This window comes from Phoca vitulina, unplaced genomic scaffold (assembly GCF_004348235.1).
Source record: "Phoca vitulina isolate PV1807 unplaced genomic scaffold, GSC_HSeal_1.0 scaffold1, whole genome shotgun sequence".
Lineage (NCBI taxonomy): Eukaryota > Metazoa > Chordata > Mammalia > Carnivora > Phocidae > Phoca > Phoca vitulina.
In genome coordinates this window covers 58,978,002-59,000,748 of record NW_022589704.1, presented here as the reverse complement: position 1 = coordinate 59,000,748, position 22,747 = coordinate 58,978,002, and the positions used below count along the sequence as shown (strand labels likewise).

Genomic DNA, 22,747 nt, shown 5'->3' with positions numbered 1-22,747 from the left:
TTGAAAGGATATTCTTTAAATAATTCTTCAACTTCTATTTCAAGGAAAGGCAGATTCCCCATAGAGCAAAACAGAGCCCTTGAGGTTCATTAGACCTATGCTCCCTAGAATACACATTAGACTACTTGGGCTCTCACTTCCACTCCAAGTAGCTCATCAGTGTCTTCCTTGCGACCCAATCAACACTCTCCCTGAAAGTACTGATAAATATAATTTTCTCTGTTTCATTACATTTTCAAAGATATTTGTCCCTTTTTGTGGAATAGTGCCCTGGGCAGCTGTCCTTCTGGCTTGGCTTCATAGAATGTTCTGAAGATTACATGAGATAACACTTGTAGAAACTCAGCATAGCATCTAACGCTTGGTGGATGTTCAATAAATGGTGACTATTACAGCATTATGGCCAAAAACCATGTCCACTCAGAGCCTCTGGTAATGACACGTCATACGAAGTCATGTTTTCCTCTAGTTCCTTACCTACACGTATTCTCTGAGTGAAGGCATTTTGAGAAAGCATTTGGTAACCTTGAAATGTTCTCAAGAGCTCCTTATAAATGAATCTTAATAAATAGAGGAGACCCATTTCTTCCTTCATACCTCTATCATTAAAAAAGCAACAACAGAAATACGTTTGGTACTCTCTGTATAGTATAACATTTTAAATGTTACTTACCTAAAACATGATAGAAATGAACAGGATGGAGGTCATCTGGGGACAAGCACTGAGCAGGGAGGTGTTGCTGAGGGAATACGCTGGCAGGTCTGAAACCAGATCCTGGCTATTGAGCAGAGGAAAAAACGGCAATTTCTTTGGAGGAGTTTTATTAGGATAAAAGCATTCCAGAATGTTTCATTCTCCAGTCTCCTTGAACCTCCTCTGAGCAGGGGAGTGAGGGCAGGGCAGGAGAGAAAAAAACCAAAGTGAGGTTAGCAGTGCTATCTCTTTCCCCATTATCTATCCCTAAATCACACCATAAATATAAACAGTGTTTGGCAGTAGTCCAAAAGATTTAACTTGTCCCCAAATTCCTAAATAACTGTTAGAGCTTAATTTGATTTTTGGCAGAATATAACCAAACAACTTCTAGGCATAACATTTGTTGTGCACACCTACCAGAGACAGGCCCAAGTGACATGTGGGGCCAACCATCCAAGTTCAGGTGAGTGCCTTGGGATCTTGCCCCCCCCCCAGACCCCCAAACCTCAGTTCTGCTCGTGGCTCCACTACTCCCCATTCTTAATTGTTTCTTTTCATGATGCAGGTGATGGAAGCCCAAGCAGCTCCTGGGTTCAAGGCCAGACTTCGGCTTATCATTCCCTCAGTCACCACTGATCACCATTCTAGCCCACTGGCTTCCCCTCCCTGCTTCCAAGCATGCCTGCACTGCCTCCCCATTCCATTCCACCCCTTCCTCACCCCTCAGGAGAAACTCTCCCCTGGATCCCACACTCGGTGACCAGTGTGGGTGTTCTCACCCCGAGCCATGGTAACCCTCCTCTTCATTCCTTTTTAAAGGGGAAACGGGAAAGGTGAGCAAAAACCGCCAGCAAGTTTTGACAACAGCTGAGGAAGACTAGGGTTTCTAAGGAAACAGGGAGGCAGCAGCCATTTTAGTGGCATTCGCTGTATGAAAAATATATACACTGACAGCCACCCCCCCCGCCCCCTCCCCACCCGTGGCGCCTTCCCTCCGTCCACGCTTCTGAGGCCCGGAGTGAGGGGCGCGGCCCAGGTCTCCCTGAGACGTGGCGGCCACCTGTCGCAGGTGGCCGGCCACGCAGGGTCGCCCCTCGTCCCCTCCCCGCAGCGGGCGGGACCGCGGGACTCCCCACCCCCTGGGCGCCGCAGTGCAGCGGCGGGCGGGCGGGCGGGCGGCTCGGGCCCTCCGGGTCCCCCGCGTCCCGCCCCTCGAGTCCCCTCCCTCGCCGGCCCCCCGCCCGGGAGGCCGCGGGAGCCCGCTGGGAGGGCGGGCCCGTCGCAGCCGCGCCGGTCGCGAGGCGGGCCGGGAGGAGCTGGTCCGCGCCGCGGGCTAGGCGGAGGCAGAGGCAGAGCGAGCGCGGGAGGTCGCCGCAGCCGGGGACACCGCGCGCCGCTGCCCAACATGGTCGCTGCGCACGCTGCCCATTCTTCCTCTTCAGCCGAGTGGATCGCCTGCCTGGATAAAAGGTAGCTCGGGCAGGGCCCCCCGCCGGGCCGGGGCTCTGCGGCGCGGCCCCTGCCCGGAGCCCGCCGCGGGGACTGCCGCCCCGGCCGCGGCCCCTCACCTGAGAGCAGACGGCCGGGCCCCGCGCGGGGGAGGGGGCCGAGGAGCGGCGTCCCGGCCGGGGGGGTACCCGGACCCCCGCCTCCCGTGGGCGCCACCCGCACGAGATTCTTCCACGTGGTGGAGAAAATGCAGCGCAGTGGGGTGTGGAGGCAGCGCCGGGCGCTCCAGTGCCCCCCCAGCCCTCCTTCACCTTCTTGCCCCCAGCGCGCGCCCGGCCGCCCGCCCGCCGCTCCAGGCTGCGCTCTTGGGTGGGGGATTATTTTCCCTCGGCATCACGGGACGGAATAGCTTCGTACCTTCTTCCGGCTGTTCAGGCCGTAGGGCTAAATGTAATTTAAGTTTTAAGGAGGGGTGAGGGGGAAAAGACAGGTGCGGAGTAACATTCCTTTTTTGTTCCTGGAAGCAAAGTGTGAGGGACCCAGCGGAGCTGTCAAGTGCCTCGCTGAAATTCTCAGCTCCTGCCCCCGCCGTCGCTTGCTCAAGGTCTGTGTTAGGAAGGTCACGCGGGAGACCGCCTTCGTCTGAATACCTGCTTCTCGGGAAAAGACCCTTACTCTAAAAAATTGAAACCGTAAAGCAGTGTTACTCCCGACGACAGCTCTGTATAAGGAGGGTGCCCCCGTGTAATTGCGGACTGCAATTGTTTCCAGGCTCTGACAGCATAATTTTCTGTTTGTCCAGATTGTGGGTTTAACAGTAAACATCACACAGTATGTTAGCAATTATACTTTATTACCCTGATTATAAGGTGATGCATCTGAACTTTTAAGAACAGAGCGAGAGATCTTGCAGAGTGAACTGCCTCTGAATTTTTGAGTTTGATGCGGCAGGGCAATGATTCATGTCTTGCAGCTATCTGCATGACATCTCTATTTGCATTTGTGTGAAATATTTTGGGCTCTGCCATATTGAAATTTTTACAATTAGCAGATTCGTAACCAGATCAAACTTGAAAATCTTCAGTGTGACATGCTCTGAATATTTTACTATTATAGGTCTTTGTTGAAAAAAATTAGGTAATTTGAGAAAAGCTAAATGTGGCTCATTTGAAAAATTAATATATCTGTGAAATAATCTTTACTTTCAATTACCACACAGTAGCAAGATTTTTTGGCAGGCAGTGCCCTATTTACTCGAAAATGATATGTACTAATATTAGAAGAATTGCTTGCAATAAATAGTAAGAGAATTGAAGTGATGGTTAAATCATTCAGAATTATGTAGAGGAACTAAGAGTATATTTAAGTGAAGAGCCTGCTAATGTGATAAGTAATCTAAATTTAATAGTTTAGGAAAGATGAGTTATAAAAAAAGAAAATCAAGCTCTTGTGCTTGACCTATAAATAGTAGTCCTTCTTCATGAGTGAATTTTTTTATAATAGATTACATATTTCTATTTTCAGAAATGCATGGCATGCCATTTTTTTGCACAGTCGGTGATTCACTGGAAATCCTTTAGTCAATAAGTACTTATGGCAAAATCATAGAGCAATACTAACACAAGTGGGGTATATTTGATTCTGTCTTTTCATAATGTGTATCTGCCCAAATGATTTTGTTTGAAATGTGTTTTTAGAACATAGAGCCACAATCTAATGCCACCATTCATAATAGGGAAAAAGAATCTACCAGAGGTGGAAAAAAAAGCCTCCACAAATACTGAGCCTAGCATTCATGGAGTAGAGAAAGTGGATAGATCAATAAGTTAAGGGTTTTAGGCCCAGAACTGACAGCTCTGATCTTGGAGATGTCACTTTTATATCCTTGAGAGTCTGAAAAATGAGGATAGAACTATCTGTCTTACCAAGAATTAGTGGACCAAACAACAACAGCAAATGGTGAAAGTACTTTGAAAACCTGAAGTGCCATGTAAATATTTTATTTTGTGGTGTTAAGATAACTGTGCATTTTCTGCAGTGTTGATGCTGGAATTCCTTTGAAGAACAGTTTAGGAGTGGCAATCTCATTTTAAAAGGTCCATGGGGTACTTGTTTTGAAGTTGCATTTTTACTGAAATTGTTTGTTAATTTTGTGGGGGAGGAGGAAGATTCAGGGTGCTGATGGAAGTTAGGACTACTCTCAGTATTTCTGAGAATTGCAATCTTGTTACCTTATTCCAGGTACTGTGTTGGGCATTGGGGATGCATGAGCAGTGAGGGGGGTAAAAAAAAAAGATGAGTTGCTCTTGACTTGGCGGATGGGTGGTGGGGCTGGAACAGCTGCATAATCAACTAACCACAATGCGATGACAAGTGCTTTCACGGAGATGTATGAAATGCTTTGGTAATGCAAAGGAGAGAGTCATCAGCTGTGCTTGGCAGGGATGCTTCCCACAGGTTCATGCCTGGACCTTGGAGGTTGAGGGAAATTTTATCAGAGAATTTGGGGAGGGCATGCCAAGCAGAGGGAGCAATGTGAACAAAGACACACAGGTGTGTCATATAAATATGCTAATTTCTTCCCAACTACAAATTCCTCTTGTGACCAAATCCAGAGCATAGGAATGTATGCTCCATTTTTCTAAAACTTTGGATTACAGACATTTCAAGCATAAAACACACAAAAAAGAGGGAATGGCACAGTGAACCCCTATGTACTGTTTGGGGATATGATGCTGGGACCTTTTCCATAGCTGCAAAATGTAGTTTAGGTCTATGCATCAAGCAAGTGGCACCTGTTGTGGACAGCTAGAAAAAGAGGGACCCTGTTGGAAATAATAAGAGGAGTTAAAGTAGAAAGTGCATGAGTAAAGAAGTACACAATACAAGATGAAACAAACAGAAGAAGGAAAATAAAGCCTTAGAAATGTTCTGTAGTCATGCCTAGAAGGTTATCATAGACAGGCAATGCTATATAAACTTGCATGGGGGGAGGGGGCTGAAAAATATATAGATACGCAGATTAGGTTAAAGAAAGAAAACCCAAAGTTTTTCATGTATCAAGCGTCCAAGTTCTTGGACTATGGTGGGACTGAGGAGATGAGATTGTATAAATACTGATCTTACAATCGGAAAGACATTGAACATTTGGATGGATAAAAAGACATTGAAAAAAGTCTCAGCAGACATATTGTTAAAGCACAACGAACTTACCTCTGTTTCATTGATCTTACAATTTTTTTCTAAGCAGGGGCGGTAATTAGAAATGTATTACATGGTACCCACTGTTTTGGGATTTAGGATATGTAAAATGTCTTTGTGTATGTGTGGGTGTGTCTTTGTGTGCTGATCATTGTTTAATTTTAGTGAAGATATTTTTCCCATAAGAATTTAAGTTTGCCACCTATGAATTTAAGACCCATTTATAGGTCATAATTCTCATGGTTGGTAAGGCAGTATTACGAAGATACCACACACATTCACATATGTATAGTGAATCACTGCCGGTATTCATCACTATGGAGCAGGGGCCAGATCCACCAGCTGCTAGCGTGTCTCCTGAGCTAAGAATGGTTTTTACATTTCTGAATGTTTGGAAATAAACCAAAAAGAGATCACTGTTTTGTGACCCATTAAATTTATATAAAATTCCAATTTCAGTGTCCATAAACACAGTTTTATTGGAACACAGCCACACTCATTTGGTTATGTGTTGTCCATGGCTGCTTTCACACTACACTGGCAAGAGTTGAGTAGCTGTAATGGAGATTGTGTGGCCCACAGAGTTTAAGGTATTTACTGGGGGGACGCCTGTGTGGCTCAGTCGGTTAAGTGTCTGTCTTTGGCTCAGGTCATGATCCCAGAGTCCTGGGCTCTAAGGCTCCCTACTCATCGAGGAGTCTGCTTCTCCCTTTCCCTCTGCTCCTCCCCATCCCACCCCTGCTTGTGCTTTCTCTCTCTCTCAAATAAATAAATAAAATCTTTAAAAAAAATAAATGAAGTATTTACTCTGTAGATCTTTGAAGGAAAAGTTTGCCATGTCCCATTACAGATGAAAGAATTTGGCTGATTGACAGAGAAACCACTGGAAATGAGAGAAATTGTCTTCATCTGGGAAGGAGTTCACACTATTTGGTTTCTCGTTCTTCAGTTAGAAGTGTAGCTTGGGGGACATCCTCAGTTGATGGGCTTATTTGAGGATCACTGGTGATCACAGGCCAAGGCAGAAAATGAAGTTAACGTGGTATGGATGTATAAAAAAACAAAACAGCTGAGGAATTTTTTAAATTATTGATGTTTCATTTTTAAAACATGCTTCTTCTACAGTATCATTGCATCTGACAATCCCCAAATAGATGTGGACTTAACTATATTGATGTGATTGAATGCAAGTGAAAGAAATCAAGGAACAAATTTGTTAAAAACCAAAATGTTTTGAGGCAGACATGCTGAAGAGGATGACTCAGAATCAAAGAAGCCTCAGACACGGCCCCACCCTTCAGGAAGACTGAAGATCAAAGAAGCATGCAGAGCAGAAGGCTGTCACTGGGGAAGGCAGGTGTCCATCCAGACCCAGGCATGTCCCAAGGGGGGTGATATTACCCTGGTGAATTCCCAACGTTCAGAGCTGGTCTTGCAATCTCAGATTCCTGATTTGTCAGCACATCAAGAATTAATACATTTTTTTCAGGGGCATATACAAAGGCACCAAACTCTCAAAGACGGTGAAACCAGAGAGACAGTTCATTAATTTGAAAATAAGATGAGAGGAGTGGACACTCACATCCTTTGGCTGATGTACTCCTTCTCTAGGCAAGCTGTGTGGGAGATCCACTTGTTACCAGAAGCCGGTGTTGTACATTTACAGTGAGAAGCAAAGCTGCCAGGAGATCAGGACACTTACAACTTTTGGCCAGCTCACTCTCTTCTTAGAGCGACAGAGCCAGGGAATTGAATTATAATCAGAAGATAGTTCTGGGAATCCTTCAGGACAGCTTGGCTGTCATCTCTTCCAGTTAGATGACCATTACATGTGCTCCCATAGCACACTTTGTACAACACTATAATATCACAAGCCAGACTCCATCACAATTTCCTATTTACTTCCCTTTTGCATCCCTTGATATCAATTTCTGTATTTTATTCATCATTTTATCTTCCGTTTCACTGCAGCACCTTGACTGTAGAAGGTGCTTATGGGATGAAGGTGAGATAGCCAGATACATCCTCCTCCTCCGGGATGGAGTGGCCTCTGCAATCTTGCAAGTAAGTCCTTGCACTGGCCCCACCTTTGTCTTTGAAAAGGCTTGGATGGGCACCATGAGCATCTATCTCTGCTGCTCCTTTTGTGTTTCTTTGCCTGATGTGACTACTTTAAAAAAAAAAGACATTGCATAACTCTATTCTGATCTATTATAGAAAAAGATTATTATGGAAAATTTCAAAATATACAAAAGAAGAGAGAACATTATGTTTCTCTTATACAGCCCCTCCGCCTTTCAACAATTACCAACTCACAGCGGATCTTGTTTTATTAATCCCTCCATTCATACCCCACTACCTCCAGGATTACTTTGGTGCAAGTCCCAGAACACAGTATTATTTCATCTGTAAATATTTTAGTATATATCTGAAAGGTAAGGATTCTTTATGATAAAAACAATACCACTATCACACATTAAAAAATTTGACATTAGTTCCTTAATATAATCAAATATCCAGACAGTGTTCAAATTTCCCCATTTATCACATAACTTTTTCTTTCTTGCAATTTGTTTGTGTTAGGATTTACATTGGTTCTATTTGGTTGATAATGTCTCTAAGACTTTTTTTTAATTTCTGGGTTCTGTCTCTTTTTCTTCCTTATAATAAATTTGTTGAAGAAACCGATTTTTTTTAAAGTCTGAATTTTAATTATGCCCCCATGGTGTCTTCTGACATGTCCCTTTATCCCCTGTATATCCCGTAAATTGGTATTTGGATCTAGAGCTTGATTGGATTTAGATACGATTTTCTGGCAACAATACTTCACAGAAGTGTTATATACTTGCATCATGAGGCACATAATGTCAAGTGATCACTTTTCATGATGCTAGTGATATATTGATTTTAAAGTTTAATGCTTGGTGCATGTCTTATATGCAACTTATTGGAGGACATCTCACTGTAGCCCCAAATACATGGGAGTACATGACATATACGTATGGAGCAATTAGAGGACAACACAACCTATTATGTAATCATGGTTAAATTCTGTGGTGCTGGTTCTACCTGCCCTAGGATTTTCAGAAAGGAAAGGGTCAGCAGAGCTGGACTCAGACTGGAGCACATGATGGATGGTGTGCCTATGGAGCAGTGGGCCAGGAGAAGGATGCCCTGCAACCTGGTCTCCTGAACATAGCCTGGGAGCCCAGAAGAGTCTTCAGAGGAAGAATGGTACTCAGCAAAGCAAATTCTGCCTCCTTGTTTTAGTTTGTATTTCCCCAAATATACTCTGGCTATTCCAGTGAGGGCAGGAATGGCAGATTCCTTTTAGTTCAAATTTCCTATTAATTTTCCATGAATTTTTAAGATTGAATAGCCTTTTCATAGTAGCTACTTATTTTCCCGGACCACCTTTCCAACCTAAGGCAGCTAGTTTTTCTTTAGTCAGATTTAAATCCATCTTCATGCATATTGATCAGTGGCAGTGAAGAGTGAATTTTCCTTCCAGTACCTCCAATTCACAGATGAGGGAAAGAGAAAGAGAGAGGAGAGACCTTGTTGGGAGTACTGAGAGCCTGAGGAAAGAGAAAGAGGATGGAAGTTACTGGGTGGGGAGGATGACAGAGAAAGACCCACCCAAGCATACAAAAGCAAACACTCTGACCCGCTATAGCGGAGGGACCTGGCTACCATGTTTACTCAGCTGTATCCATGTACATCCATTTGCTTCCCCTGCACAAAAAGAGAAACAAAGTGCTGTTATTACCCTTTTTTCTTTTCATGCATGCTCTTTCCTGGAGTACTCTTTCATTTCCTGTGCTTTCAGTATGCAGATTACTTAAATCCTGTATCCTTGCTTTATCTTCTAGACCAGATGCATTTTTGTCTCTCCATTGGATATTCCCACATCAATGCCCCATTCATATTTTGGAGCAGACATTGTTTTTCTCACCTGCCTCTGCTATAGGGTTGGGAAAGCAAAATACCTACCTTTTAGGCCACTGGAGAGGCTAGGTGACTATGTGACATAGTTCTGGACCATGAGACATAGCAGAGTTCTACTAGCGACTTCTAGGAAAGATTTTGCTTTACTGATGAAAAACAGATGTATTTGCTACCCCCATTCTTCTTTCTGTCTGGAATTATGACCTGAGGCCTGGGCCTTTGGCACCCATATTGTAATCCCAGAAGGAAGGACCAGGAGAAACACAGACTCTAGTTCTGACTTTGTTCAGCTACTAAATTTAGATTAATCATTGCCTACCTTCAGATTTTGGTTTGTAAATCCTATTTTTATAAACCACTTTTTGTTAGGTTTTCTATTATTGCTGTCAAAACTATGCCTAACCTAACAAGTTGGTATTCAACTTGTCTAAAACTGACTTCATCTTCCTTAAACTTCCTCTCCATTAGTTTCTCCTCCTTACTACTATTTTATTGACGCTAATCTAATTCTCAAAACTTTGACCTTTCCTATGTCCCTTTTTACTGCTAACCAGTCACCAATTCTCTTGGCCTTTATATTCTACTGCATTATGTCAGGGCCTTACTATCTGAATCTGGATCCTCATTGTTTTCCTCTTCAAATTTGGAATATGTGATATATTCAGATCAGCTTTGTTTCAGGGTCAGCCAGACCTATTCAAATTCTGTCACTTTCATCCCTTAGCCATGTGATCTTGGTGAAGTTATTAATCTTTTTGAATCTCTGTTTCCAAATCATCAAATGAGACTACAAAGACCAATTATATGGCTGTGTTGAGGTTTGTGGACTAATGTAAGTATATATCTGCATGGTCCTCTCTAAGTAGAGAGCATAGTGTAGGGGTTAAGAGTTTGGGAACCAGACTGTATTGGTTCACATTCTAGTTTTGATTTTATTAGTGGTGTAACTTTGGGCAAGTTATTCAATCTAGTAGTTGTTTTGTAGATTCCTCAGGATTTTCTATGTAGACCATCTTGTTGTCTGTGGATACTGGCAGTTTTACTTATTTTTTCTGATCTTTACATCTTTTATTATTTACTTTTCTTGCCTTATTACATTGGCTGGGATTTCCAGGGCAAAATGGATCAGAGGGGTGAGAATGAACTTCCTTGAATCAGAAAATACTTCTTTTTCTTCTATTTTTTTCTTTCCTTCATTTTATTTTATTTTAGATTTTATTTATTTATTTATTTGACAGAGAGAGAGAGAGAGAGAGCACAAGCAGGCAGAGCAGCAGGCAGAGGGAGAGGGAGAAGCAGGCTCCCCAGTGAGCAGAGAAGGCTCCCCACTGAGCAGAGAAGGCTCCCCACTCAGCAGGGAAGCTCGCCATTGGGCAGAGAGCCTGATGTGGGGCTTGATCTCAGGATGCTGGGATCATGACCAGAGCCAAAGGCATACACTTAACCGACTGAGTCACCCAGGTGCCCCTCAGTTGGTAGAGCCTACAACTCTTTTTTTTTTTTTAAGATTTTATTTATTTATTTATTTGACACAGAGGGAGTGTTTCCTCTATTTTAAAAAGAGATTGGGCAATATTGATGTTATTTCTTTTTTAAATGTTTTATAGATATCTGGCCAGGAGTTTTCTTTGTGGGAAGCTTTTTGATGACAAATTCAATCTCTTTAGTAGAGGGCTACTCAGATTTTCTATTTCATCTTGTGTCAGTTTTGATAAGTTGTTTCAAGGAGTTTAGACATTTTATCTAAGTTATCAAGTTTATTAGCATAGAGTTGTTCATACTATTCCCTTATTATTCTTTCAATGTCCTTAGAATGTGTAGTGATGTTCTCCTTCATATCTCATATTATTAATTTCTGTCTGCTCTTTTTTTTCTTAATCAGTCTTGCTAGGAGCTTCTCAATTTTGTTAATCTTTTAAAAAACCCAACTTTAGTTGATTTTCTCTATAGTTTGAGAAATTCATTGATTTATGCTGCCTCCCCTTTATTCTACTTTTTTTTTTTTTAAAGATTTTATTTATTTGACAGAGAGAGACACAGTGAGAGAGAGGGAACACAAACAGGGGGAGTGGAGAGGGAAAAGCAGGCTTCCCGTGGAGCAGGGAGCCCGATGTGGGGCTCGATCCCAGGACCCTGGGATCATGACCTGAGCCGAAGGCAGATGCTTAATGGCTGAGCTGCCCAGGCGCCCCTCCCCTTTATTCTACCTACTTTTGGGTTTAACTTGTTCTTTTTCTGGCTTCTTAAAGATGGAAATTTAAATAATTAATTAAAAATTTTCTTTCCTAATATAAGCATTAAAGCTATGATTTCTCAAGGTCAGCACAAAGAAGGAAGCACAGTTATTTCATTATATAGCATTTATCAATGAAAACTATTTCTTCCAGAGAAGAACAATTAATCAAGAACAATTAAACAATGAGAAATGCTGACTCCCCTCAACCTCATGAAAAAGATACTGTGCAATGTGATGAATAGTATCCTCCACAGTATCCCAGCAGTGAATTCAGCAGTGGGTTTCATAGGGCTTTCAATATATCATGATAGCATAATACCAAAGAGATATTAAAGGAAAGTATTTCTCCCATGGGGCCAATATAATAATATAGCTTTTTGACGGTCTGATTTAATCCCAGGATAGATTTTAGGGTATTTTAGAAATGGATGGGTTACTTCACTTCCAGGAAATCCTCCATAAACACTGTTTTTCACATCTGAGCTATTGATAATTAACTGAGCAGCAATGAGTTGGAAGTAATATTTCCAATAGATACCTGGAATGCAGATATTTTGTATTATTGGTTAGATGAAGAGTAATATGACTTTGAACTCAGCCAAACTAGGTGGAAAATTACATCCTCATTTGACAGCCAAACAAGGATGTATGTCTTAACTGTGGTACAGTGCTTCTTTGTGAGGATGTGGGGACAAGAGTGTATTCTCAAGGAGGAATGTTGGTGCCACTCTTAAAACACAGACAAATGGTGGTCGACAACCCATGGGTTATGCCACAGAACATGTTACCATGTTTTTTAATTGTTACCACGAAAACCAAGGAACATATGTTAATTGCAGTGAAAAAGCTTTTTTTTTTTTTTTTTTTTAAGGGTGGGAAGAGGCAGAGAGAGAGGGAGAGAGAATCTTAAGTAGGTTCCATGCCCAGTGCAGAGCCTGATCTGGGGCTTGATCTTACGACCCTGAGATCATGACCTGAGCTGAAATCAAGAGCTGGATGCTTAACCGAGGCACTTCTGCAGTGCAACAATCTTAAAATGAGTAGTATAATTTTCCGAAAACCCTTTCATGGAATGAAATTGTGAAATGTAAGCATATTAAATAGGATGAATTGCTCTGTAGGATTATGACCTATAAATTGGTTTAAAGTTCAAGAACCTCTCTTTTATCTAATTAAATGTGGAAATAAGTTTTAAAGGCCCTTAGAAAAGACTTAACTGTTGGAGATGTTGAAAACAAATAGATGTTGATGGAAAGCAGACATTGCTTGGAACCTAATAATTTGATTCTTTTTTTTTTAAGATTTTATTTCTTTATGTGAGAGAGAGAGAGAGAAAAAGAGAGCATGAGAGGGGCAAAGGTAGAGGGAGAGGGATAAGCAGACTCCCTGCTGAGTGGGGAGCCTGATGTGGGGCTCAATCCCAGGACCCTGGAATCACAACCTGAGCTGAAGGCAGATGCTTAACCCACTGAGCCACTCAGGCGCCCCAATAATTTGATTCTTGATATTATATATGACATTTCAATTCTGTTTAAATCCCAGATGAAGGCATGAATGTCTTGCCTTCAGACATTCAGACTCAGACATTCAGGTATTCAGGCTCTGACAAACTTATTCTAGTCATTGATTGGTTATATATTGAACATGTTATAGAAAAAGTTGAGTTCTTGAATCTTACACATTTTCTTTATCAACTCTTTAAAACAAACTTGGAATATAAGAAAGTTCTATCTTGAGCATTCCTTGTCACTCCTTTTATCACTCCTCTACCTGTATCCTCCCTGCTTCCTGCCCTCTTCCTCTTTCCTAAGCCCAAATGTGCTGTAGGGAAAAGATCTAATCTTAGTTTTCTACTTTCCTGCTGTGCATTCATTCATTCATTCATTCAGAGATTTTATGCTCTGCTTTCCAAGTTCATACATACTTACTGGGGATAGATTAGTAATAAAAACTGACAAGGCCTGTGACCTCATGAATTTAAATACTAGCTGGGAAGACATTAATTAATTCGGTCAGTCCTTAAAATTGAGTATCTACAATGTGCTGGTGCGTGGTAGGGATGCAGTAGCTATTATGTGCTACTGTTCCAGGTGATAAGGAATCCAGTGATGAAGAAAACAAGAAAAAGTAGGTGTTAATAAATGCTAGGAGGCCAAAGATAAGAGGATATGGAGTGATGGAGTAAGAGGACAAACAAATGTATATGACAATGTCAGATTGTAATAAGAGCAGCAAAGGAAAACAAAGCAGAGGACAGGGGAAGAAACTCAGGCATGGTGTTATTTTTAAAAGGGTGGTGAATTCTTTCTACAAAAGCAACTTCTCATCAAAGAGCTTGAATGAACTGAGAGGCCACCTAGTATGAATTTAAATCAGTGTAATCCATGCTTTACTAAATAGGCAAATGAAGTATTTTAGTGCCCATGATAAGGACACAAGCTGAATAAATACGATGCCACCCTTTTGTTTGGTAACAAGGCCTTATTTTGCAAAAGTGCTTTATATAGTATATTAGTGCCTATAGTAATATTACAATATATTATACAGAAGCAATATATATACTACAGACAAAGATAATTTCAGAAATTGGTGAAAGGGATAAATTTTGAAAGTTTGGTTTATTCCTTAAATATTATTATTTAAAGCTATTTGAGGACGTCGGGTGGCTCAGTTGGTTAAGCGACTCCCTTCAGCTCAGGTCATGATCCTGGAGTCCCGGGATGGAGTCCCACATCGGGCTCCCTGCTCAGCAGGGAGTCTGATTCTCCCTCTGACCCTCCCCCCCTCATGCTCTCTCTCTCTCATTCTCTCTCTCTCTCAAATAAATAAATAAAATCGTAAAAAAAATAAAGCTATTTGAAATACTGTCCACTTTAGTTTTGTTTTTTTTTTATAATAATTTTTGGGGAAAAAGAAAGCTATCCCTAGAGAACTAATGAATGTAATACAGATCAGGAAAAGTATGATTATTTAAATGAAGTTGAAAGGATTTTGTGTGTGCTTTTGACTGGATGCTGACAGCTGAACAGATAATGGTATCAATATCCCCATCCTACTGATGGAGTTTTGGGTTTCATAGTTAGCCAATTTAATCAGTGATGAATTTGTCTGATAACTCTGTGGGGTTAGTGTTCTCTAAAACAGGCCTCTCAGATAAATATACCAGAGCAAGAAAATGGTCCTGGATACTTAGAAATCCCAACAATTTCTCATTTTGGGGATTTGTTTGCTATCTTAAACAACTTTTCTGTCATTATTCCATCATCTGCCTTTTGATAGTGTTTTTAAATTGAATTCTTATATTTTCCTCACCAACTGATTAAATGATATGACAACATGGTTGTAAGTTTTTTCATGTTAAAAATTGAAGACAATTTGAGAATAGTCTCTGTGGTGATGCAGCACTCGTTGTAAATATTCCCTGGTGGTATTTAAAGATGTGATTTGTAGAGTTAGGGCTGTCTAGTCAGTAACCAGGTTTTACATTTTATTTACTGAAAATAATTCAAATACTTAAACCAGGAGTCCCTGTTTAATTATCCAGATCATCAGAGCATAAAAGGGGAGCCCTCTATTGATACAAAAAGGCACAATTACAAAAAATAGCAAGGGGATCATATAACAAGGCAGCTTCATCTATAAGGCAGACCTCTGAAGCATGGACAAAGTTGGATGCCAACTGAATGGGAGTACAATTATATTGTGCTTTTTCATCTCCTTGTGCTGTAACTGTACATTATCAGCTTGTGAATGCACCTTATCTTTTCCTCAATTGAATTTTACATTATCTCTGTTGCTTTGTCTCCTACCTTTTCAGTACTTCATTGGGTATTTATCTTAATAGCTTTAGAGGTTCATTTTAGAAGTCAACATTCAACAAATTATGGATATCAAAGTGAAACTCATTAGAAAAAAAAAAACCCTTTGTGTTTAGATGACTAATACTTTCTGTCTCTATCATTAGAAGTCCTAACCTTGAATATCCACAGGTAAAATGAGCAACAACACCGCTCCTCCAAGGAGCTTACAGAAATCAAATGTGGACACTGCTGAAGTCTGATATTGTTTTGGATTATCTGAAGGAGAATCAAAGATAGTCAAATTGCAAATTGAAATAATTTAAAAATATGTATATTTTATTCATCACTTTTAGGGAAAGAGTGTAAGTATTAGGGAGAAGGGAGCGTAAATAGTAATAAAATAAGATAATAGGATGGAATGACTGAAAATTTTGGAAAGTATTTGAATAAGTAGAATAGCATTTGAACCTATTTCTTTTGAATCAGGACAAGCAACCCAGTCATAAAATTGATGTTGTGTGCTGAATTCTACTTATTTCTATAATTACGTGGCAGAAACTTCATTGATGGGAGTTTTATCTCATAGGATTTATATTAAAGGAATTAAAAGAGATTTAAAACAATGAAAAATGAGCAAGGAAGGAAATTATAGGGGAAAAGGAAAGCATTAAGAATATAAATAAAAGTCCACTAATGTTTACATGCTAAAACATGTGTGTGAGACAGCAGCATGGCTCCTTGGCGTGACATGTGACATGCTTACTACTGCCCCCACCTCCACCCTCCCCTTGGTTTGTGAGAGCTGTTGCTGGCTTGCCGCTGAGAGCCGACAATACACACATCCCCTGCTTCTTTCTGAGAGTGTTCCCAGTTGACATGTATTGACATGTATTTCTCCTTCCCAGAAGAAAATGACAGGAACTCATGGAAGGTAATGGACTATGATTTAAACTATATTTTAATTGGGGCCAAGCCAAAGAATTTCTGCCTTATAATTAACTTATTAATTTACTTTTACAAACCCTATCACCAGGAATTAAATGATCATAAAATTTTAGGGTGTTTTCCTACAGTATTTTTTTTTAAAGATTTTATTTTTTATTTATTTGACAGAGAGAGACACAGCCAGAGAGGGAACACAAGCAGGGGGAGTGGGAGAGGGAGAAGCAGGCTCCCCGCGGAGCAGGGAGCCCCATGCGGGGCTCGATCCCAGGACTCTGGGATCATGACCTGAGCTGAGGGCAGATGCTTAACGACTGAGCCACTCAGGCGCCCCTTCCTACAGCATTTTTTCTGAGTATTTTTTAAATTGTTTGAGCTCATACTTTAAGACTTCATGCCTCTTAAAATTAACATTATAGGATGATCATTTTCAGGGGCGCCTGGGTGGCTCAGATGGTTAAGCCTCTTACTTCGGCTCCATGTCAGGTTTCCTGCTCAGCAGGGAGTCTGCTTCTCCCTCTCCCTCTGCCTCTCCCCCTGGTTGTGCTCTGTCTCTCTCTCTCTTTCAAAAAAATAAATGAAATCTTTAAAAAAAAAAGATGATCATTTTCCTAGGTTATTAAAATTCTTTATAAATATAATTTTTATTGGCTGAAATGATGTGGATCATATGGCTTAAGTTTTTCCTTGTTGTTGGACCATTAAGACATTTAAACATGACTGTTGCTGTTATCAATAATGCTATAACCTTTTATATTAAGTTTTTCCTGTGTTTTAGATTATTTCCTTAGGTTAGAGATACCCATAGAACTAAATTAGTTAATGTGTGTGAAGAGATTTAAGATTTTTTTTTTTTTAAAGATTTTATTTATTTATTTGAGAGAGAGAATGAGATAGAGAGAGAGCATGAGAGGGGGGAGGGTCAGAGGGAGAAGCAGACTCCCTGCTGAGCAGGGAGCCTGATGCGGGACTCAATCCTGGGACTCCAGGATCATGACCTGAGCCGAAGGCAGTCGCTTAACCAACTGAGCCACCCAGGCGCCCAAGATTTAAGACTTTTTATACATATTTTCAAATTCCTTTTCATAAAGACAATAAGATAGCTGCTATCATCCATATTTTACAAATAAGGAAACTGAGGTTTGGAAAAGTTAAATTGTCCAGAGTCACACAGAAGATAAGTACCAGAGACCAACATGGGATGAAACCCCATTCCCTTTTGACTATAATGGTGTTTCAAGTATGTTCCTTGGAATATTAGTAGGTAGTGCAAGGAAAAAAAGGCTCAAGAGAAAAAAAAGGTGGGGAAATGTTGAGTTAAAATTAAGTAAGATCTTTTTATTTTTTTAAAATTAAAAAAATACATTTTATTTATTTATTTATTTATTTATTTTTTTTTTTTTTTATTTACAGAGTGAGTGAGCAGGGGGAGGGGCAGAGACAGAGGGAGAGAGAATCTTGAGCAGACTCCACGCTGAGTGTGGAGCCCCACATGGGGCTTGATCTCACAACCCCCAAGATCAGCCAAAATCAAGAGTCAGACACTTAACCGACTGAGCCAGCCAGGTGCCCCAAGTAAGATCTTTTTATACAAGTCCTCACAGCCCTGGACATCACCATAAAATGATGTGTGACTGTAGAACAGTGGAGAACTGTGTGCTCCAGTCTCTCTTCCTTAGCCCTATGCTTTCTCACTGTACTCTTTCTCACCTCGCTGAATCTCCTTTGAGTGTCTCAGGTGCCCTGGGTTTGCCAGATGACAGTCTCCTCTAACTCTTACCCTTAACACTACTCTTCCTACTCTGAGCTTCCAGGGGCCATGTAAGGAGCCATTGTCAACCCACTGGATTTGCCCTGGTAATTCCTAATGGGTTGTTTCTTGTCTACCTCTCTGTCTAGTCTTTTTGGATTGACACTTCTCCCCTGATCCCTGTCTTGTACCTCTCTTGAAAGCCAATCTCTTAAATAGGACAAGTAGGACAGACACATTGGCCCACACCTTGAGGTGGACACGGAATGGTAGGGCAGTGCCCTATATTTCTCTTTTTTATCTTCCATCTGTTTCTTTAGAATCTTACAGTCACAAACTCCCTAACAATTGATAAAGTAATTTGAGCTAATGTGTTAAAGAGGTTAACGTTTAAAGGATACCAAGAGATGTCAAAGCTTTAACCTAAAGGAAATTGGGATGAAACTCACACAAAGAATATTTGCCTGGTGGCTCTTTTTGAGTCATATCATCCAGATGTGCACCTTCCAATGTAGCCCTAATCCTAGCATATCTACCCAGGACATACCATTTCTCAAGTGTTTTGTCCCATTAAAGATTTTCTGTACATGGTTTCTAAATTATAAGAACCTCAAGTTACTCAGAGTGCTGAAAACCTGATGAAATCTTAAAGTTGATGAGGCTGATCTGTTTTAGAATACAAGATTCATTTCTGGATATACAACAATAAACAAACAGCTGAAAGCCAAAGAGTATAGTTGTCTACAGTGAGTCTTTAGTTATCCAGCATCATAAATTTTATAAAAATTTATTTTTATTAATCCTTCAAACTTGGTGTAGTTTAATAATTCTGGTAGAAATGGTCTTTAATGGTATTCACAAGTGGTATTTAATATGATTGCTTTTCTAAAGTATACTGAATATAATGTTTATTTTACTTGCTCATTGAGCCTTAGTGTACTGAACATAAATTGGTAACCTTTGTTATAATGCTATTTTGAAGTATGTGGATGATCTGTTTCAGCATCAAATACCCCAGTGCTGCTTTTTCCTTTTTTTTTTTTTTAAATTTTTTAGCCTGCTTTTGTTTCCTTTACCTGACTCTTCCTTATCGCCCAGCAGCTGTCACTCTAGGTGTCTCTGCTGTCTCCTTCTCTTGCACAAACATGATATCCTGCTTCTAAGCCTTTGGACTTAGAATTCAGGTTAATCAAGTTTATTGGAGTTGTATGTATAGTATTAGTGTATCTATTTTGCCCCTGAGGATTTCTCTTCTGAGAAAAGTATATGAATTTCAGAGTGTTGGTATTTTAAGACTGTAATTTTGGTTATACAAAGCCTTTTAAACTTATTTGCTATATGATCTCACGTCCGTGATTTTTTTCTTAATAACTGAGATTTCCAGATAAATATCTTTTGAATAGTTGAGGCATTACTTAATTCAGCAAATATTTATTGAATACTTAGGAAACACCCTTCTAGGTGCTTAGGATTCTTTAGGTAAGCAAAATAGAGGATCCCTCCTCTCCTAGATCTTACATTCTAACAGAGGAAATAGATAAAAAACAATAGACATAGTAAACAAATAAGTTACATTATGTTTAAAAGTAATATGTGTTATGGGAAAAAACACAATGAAAATAAATAAGAGATCAGAAGTGCTAATGGGGGTGGTGAGGATTGTAATATTAAATAGGTTGGTCAGAATATGGTTCATTGGGAAAGTGTGATTTAAGCAAAGAGGCAAGGGATTTAACCAAGCATATGTTTAGAATAAGAATATCCTGGCAATGAGAATAGCCAGTGTAAAGACCCCAGGGTTGGTCATGTACGGATTGCTCAAGGAACAGTAAGGAGGCTATTATGGCTAGACTGTAGTGATCAAGGGAAAGATTAGGAGAGAAAGTGAGCAGAGAATGAGGGCAAATCATATAGGGACTTGATAGCTATTACAAAAGCCTCAGCCTTTACTCTGAGTGAACTAGGGAGCCACTGAAGGGTTTTGAGCAGAAGAATGGTATAATCTGACTTTAATTTTTACAGGATCACTATGATCACAATGTTGAGAAGATGCTGTGGGAAAGGGAGCAATGGTGGGAAAAGGGAGATTGTTAGGAAGCTACTGTAGTAATCTAGGAGAAAGGTGATGGTGGTTTGGATCAGAATGACAGCAGTGGAGATGGTGAGAAGAAGTAGGAGGCATTTGGGAAGTAGAACCACTAGGACGTGAAATGAGTGTGGGAATCTGTCAGAAACAGAAGTCAAGGATACTTTGAAGGCATCTTTTTTGGCCTGAGAAATTGGAAGGATTTTAGAGCCATCTGTTATGATGGAGAAGGCTGGAGATAGGGCATATTCGAAGGAAATGAATTCAATTTTAGACATGTTGAGTTTGAGATGCCTATTAGATATTCAATTGGAGATGGTTGAGTAGGAAATTTGACATGTGACTCGAGTGTAGAGGAACAGTCTGAGTTGAAGATGTAAATTTGGTAATCATTAATACATAGATGATATTTAAAGCCATGAGATTGGGGAACATTAAGGAAGTGAGTGTTAGAAGAGGACCAAGGATTAAGCACTGCCATCTTCCAACAAGAATTCAGGGAGAGAGGAAATGACCAGCAAAAGAAACTGTGTGGGAGTAACCAGTGAGGTAGGAGGAAAACAAGAAAATGTGGAATATTGGGGCACCTCACTGATCTCAGGGTCATGAGTTCAAGCCTCATGTTGGTTGTGGAGCCTACTTAAAAAAAAAAAAAGAAAATGTGGAATATGTCTTGAAAGGCTAGTGAAGATGTTTTCAAATATTCAGATCTTCAAACATGCGGAAGAAGAGAGACTACAACCTGGGTTTGCATTTGAAGTTTTATATCTTACAGATGACATAGCTAATAGGTCTACTTTTCTAGCCTGGTTGACAGTTGGGAGGGTTGCAGACTCTGTGCCAGGTCTTGGAATGTTGTTGTCAGGAAGACAGAAGGACTGAAAACAAAAATAAAATACCTCTCACACAGGGTGCAGGGCAAATGCAAATCCTGTGGCCTAAACTAGAATGAGGTCATCTACCTAAAACGTGGTTAAATGGGAAAGTCCATGTAGGGAAAGATGAAACATCAAGGTACAGAGGTGTAAAAGACAAGAGGTAGGATGACATGAATACAGTTATGAAAACAAGGGTGTTATTTCTCCCTAACAGATGGAGAAAAGAACAGGGAGTCAACATCACCGTGATAAATACTAAACAGCAAGGAAGCAAACTATCACAGCTGAGGCATGCGGGCTGCTGTGAAACTCAGAAGTGATATTATCAATAAAGCCAGAGTTGGCAAGTATTTAACAAATAAACAACATATGGCTCATTGGTTGCTATGTCCCTGGAAACATCTCCTCTCAGGAGAAAGTATGCCTCTGTAAATGAGTTTCTGGTTGGTGCACATTGCTTTTGATACATATGACAGTTGTGAAATTGTAACTACCCAGTTTACCTAAACAAAAGTTCTGCTTAAAAGACAACTATACAGCTGTGAACAAAGGGACTCAATTCTTCCTATTTCTTCCATTAAATACACCTAAAAGCCTTGGACATTATATATAAAACAAACAGAAAAAGACTCTGAAAGGTGGAGAGAAGAAGGCAGACTGGCTTGGGACTTCTCTATCTGAAGAAGACATAGTAGTGAGTTCCTTGAGTTTTCTTTTTGCCTTATATATTCCAGAGTGGATGCTGGGAATAGACAGCAATCCAGAAATGCCAATGGACACAAGGCCTCCCCCCCAAAAAAAAAGCTTTCAGAAAAGCCTGCTCTCTTGTGGTAAGCAAAGGAGCAGCCTAGCCAGACAGAAAAAAATTTTAGACAATAACTGCTCTACATAAACAAACAAACAAACAAATGCTCTACCAGACACCACAGAAAACACTGCAGGCTCACTTCCACCTTCATCAGTGAAGACAGTATGGAGCCTAAACTTTGACCTTTGCCTAAACTTACAGTAATGAAGCAGCCCTTACCACCTGGATTTTAAAGCAGCCATCATAAAAATGCTTTGGTGAGCAATTATGAACATAGTTGAAACAAATGAAAAACAATTTATAAGCAAAAACAACCTAGCAAATAAATACAAGAAATAAATAAGAACCACATGGAAATTTTAGAACTGAAAAATGCAGCAACTCAAAATTTCAATGGATGGCTCTACACCAGAATAGATAAGACAGAGGGCAGAATCAGTGAACATGAAGATACACAATAGAAATTACCCAATTTGAACAACAGAGAGAAAATAGACGAAGAAAGGAAAGAGACTCAAGGGCCTGTGGAACTGTAACAAAAGATCTAACATTCATGTCCATTGGTGTCTTAGAAGATGAGGAGTGGTGCTGAAAAGGTGCTGAAAATTTACCAAATTTGGCAAAAGAAATAAAACTACAGATTCAAGAAGCTAAGTGAATCCCAAAGAGGATGAACCCAAAGAAATCCATGCCAAGGTAATCAAACTTCTGAAAATTAAAGACAAAAAAAAAAGTATTTCAAAACAGCAAGAGAGAAGTGATACATTATTTAGGGGAAAAGCAATTAGAATGACAGTGGATTTCTCTTCAGAAATCATAAAGCTCAGAGTGAAGTGGAACAACATTTTTTCAGTGTTTAAAGAAAAGGAACTGTCAACCCAGAATTCTATACCCAGTGAAAATAGCTTTTAGGAATGAAGGGGAAATCAAGACATTCTCAGATAAAAGAAAA

At 40.2% G+C, this 22,747-nt stretch overlaps 1 protein-coding gene across 5 annotated transcripts in view; it reads left to right on the top strand.

The window, feature by feature from the left end:
• Positions 1-1,960: 1,960 nt before the first annotated feature.
• Positions 1,961-22,747, top strand: part of RAPGEF4 (Rap guanine nucleotide exchange factor 4) — a 285,737-nt gene continuing 264,950 nt past the window's right edge. For 3 of the 5 annotated variants that reach the window (XM_032408017.1, XM_032407991.1, XM_032407981.1), the window contains exon 1: positions 1,961-2,167. In XM_032408017.1, coding sequence (XP_032263908.1) covers positions 2,103-2,167 — 65 coding nt within the window. In that variant the 5' untranslated portion in view covers positions 1,961-2,102. The remainder of the gene's footprint in view (positions 2,168-22,747) is intronic. The other 2 variants (XM_032408007.1, XM_032407998.1) reach the window with 1 other exon arrangement.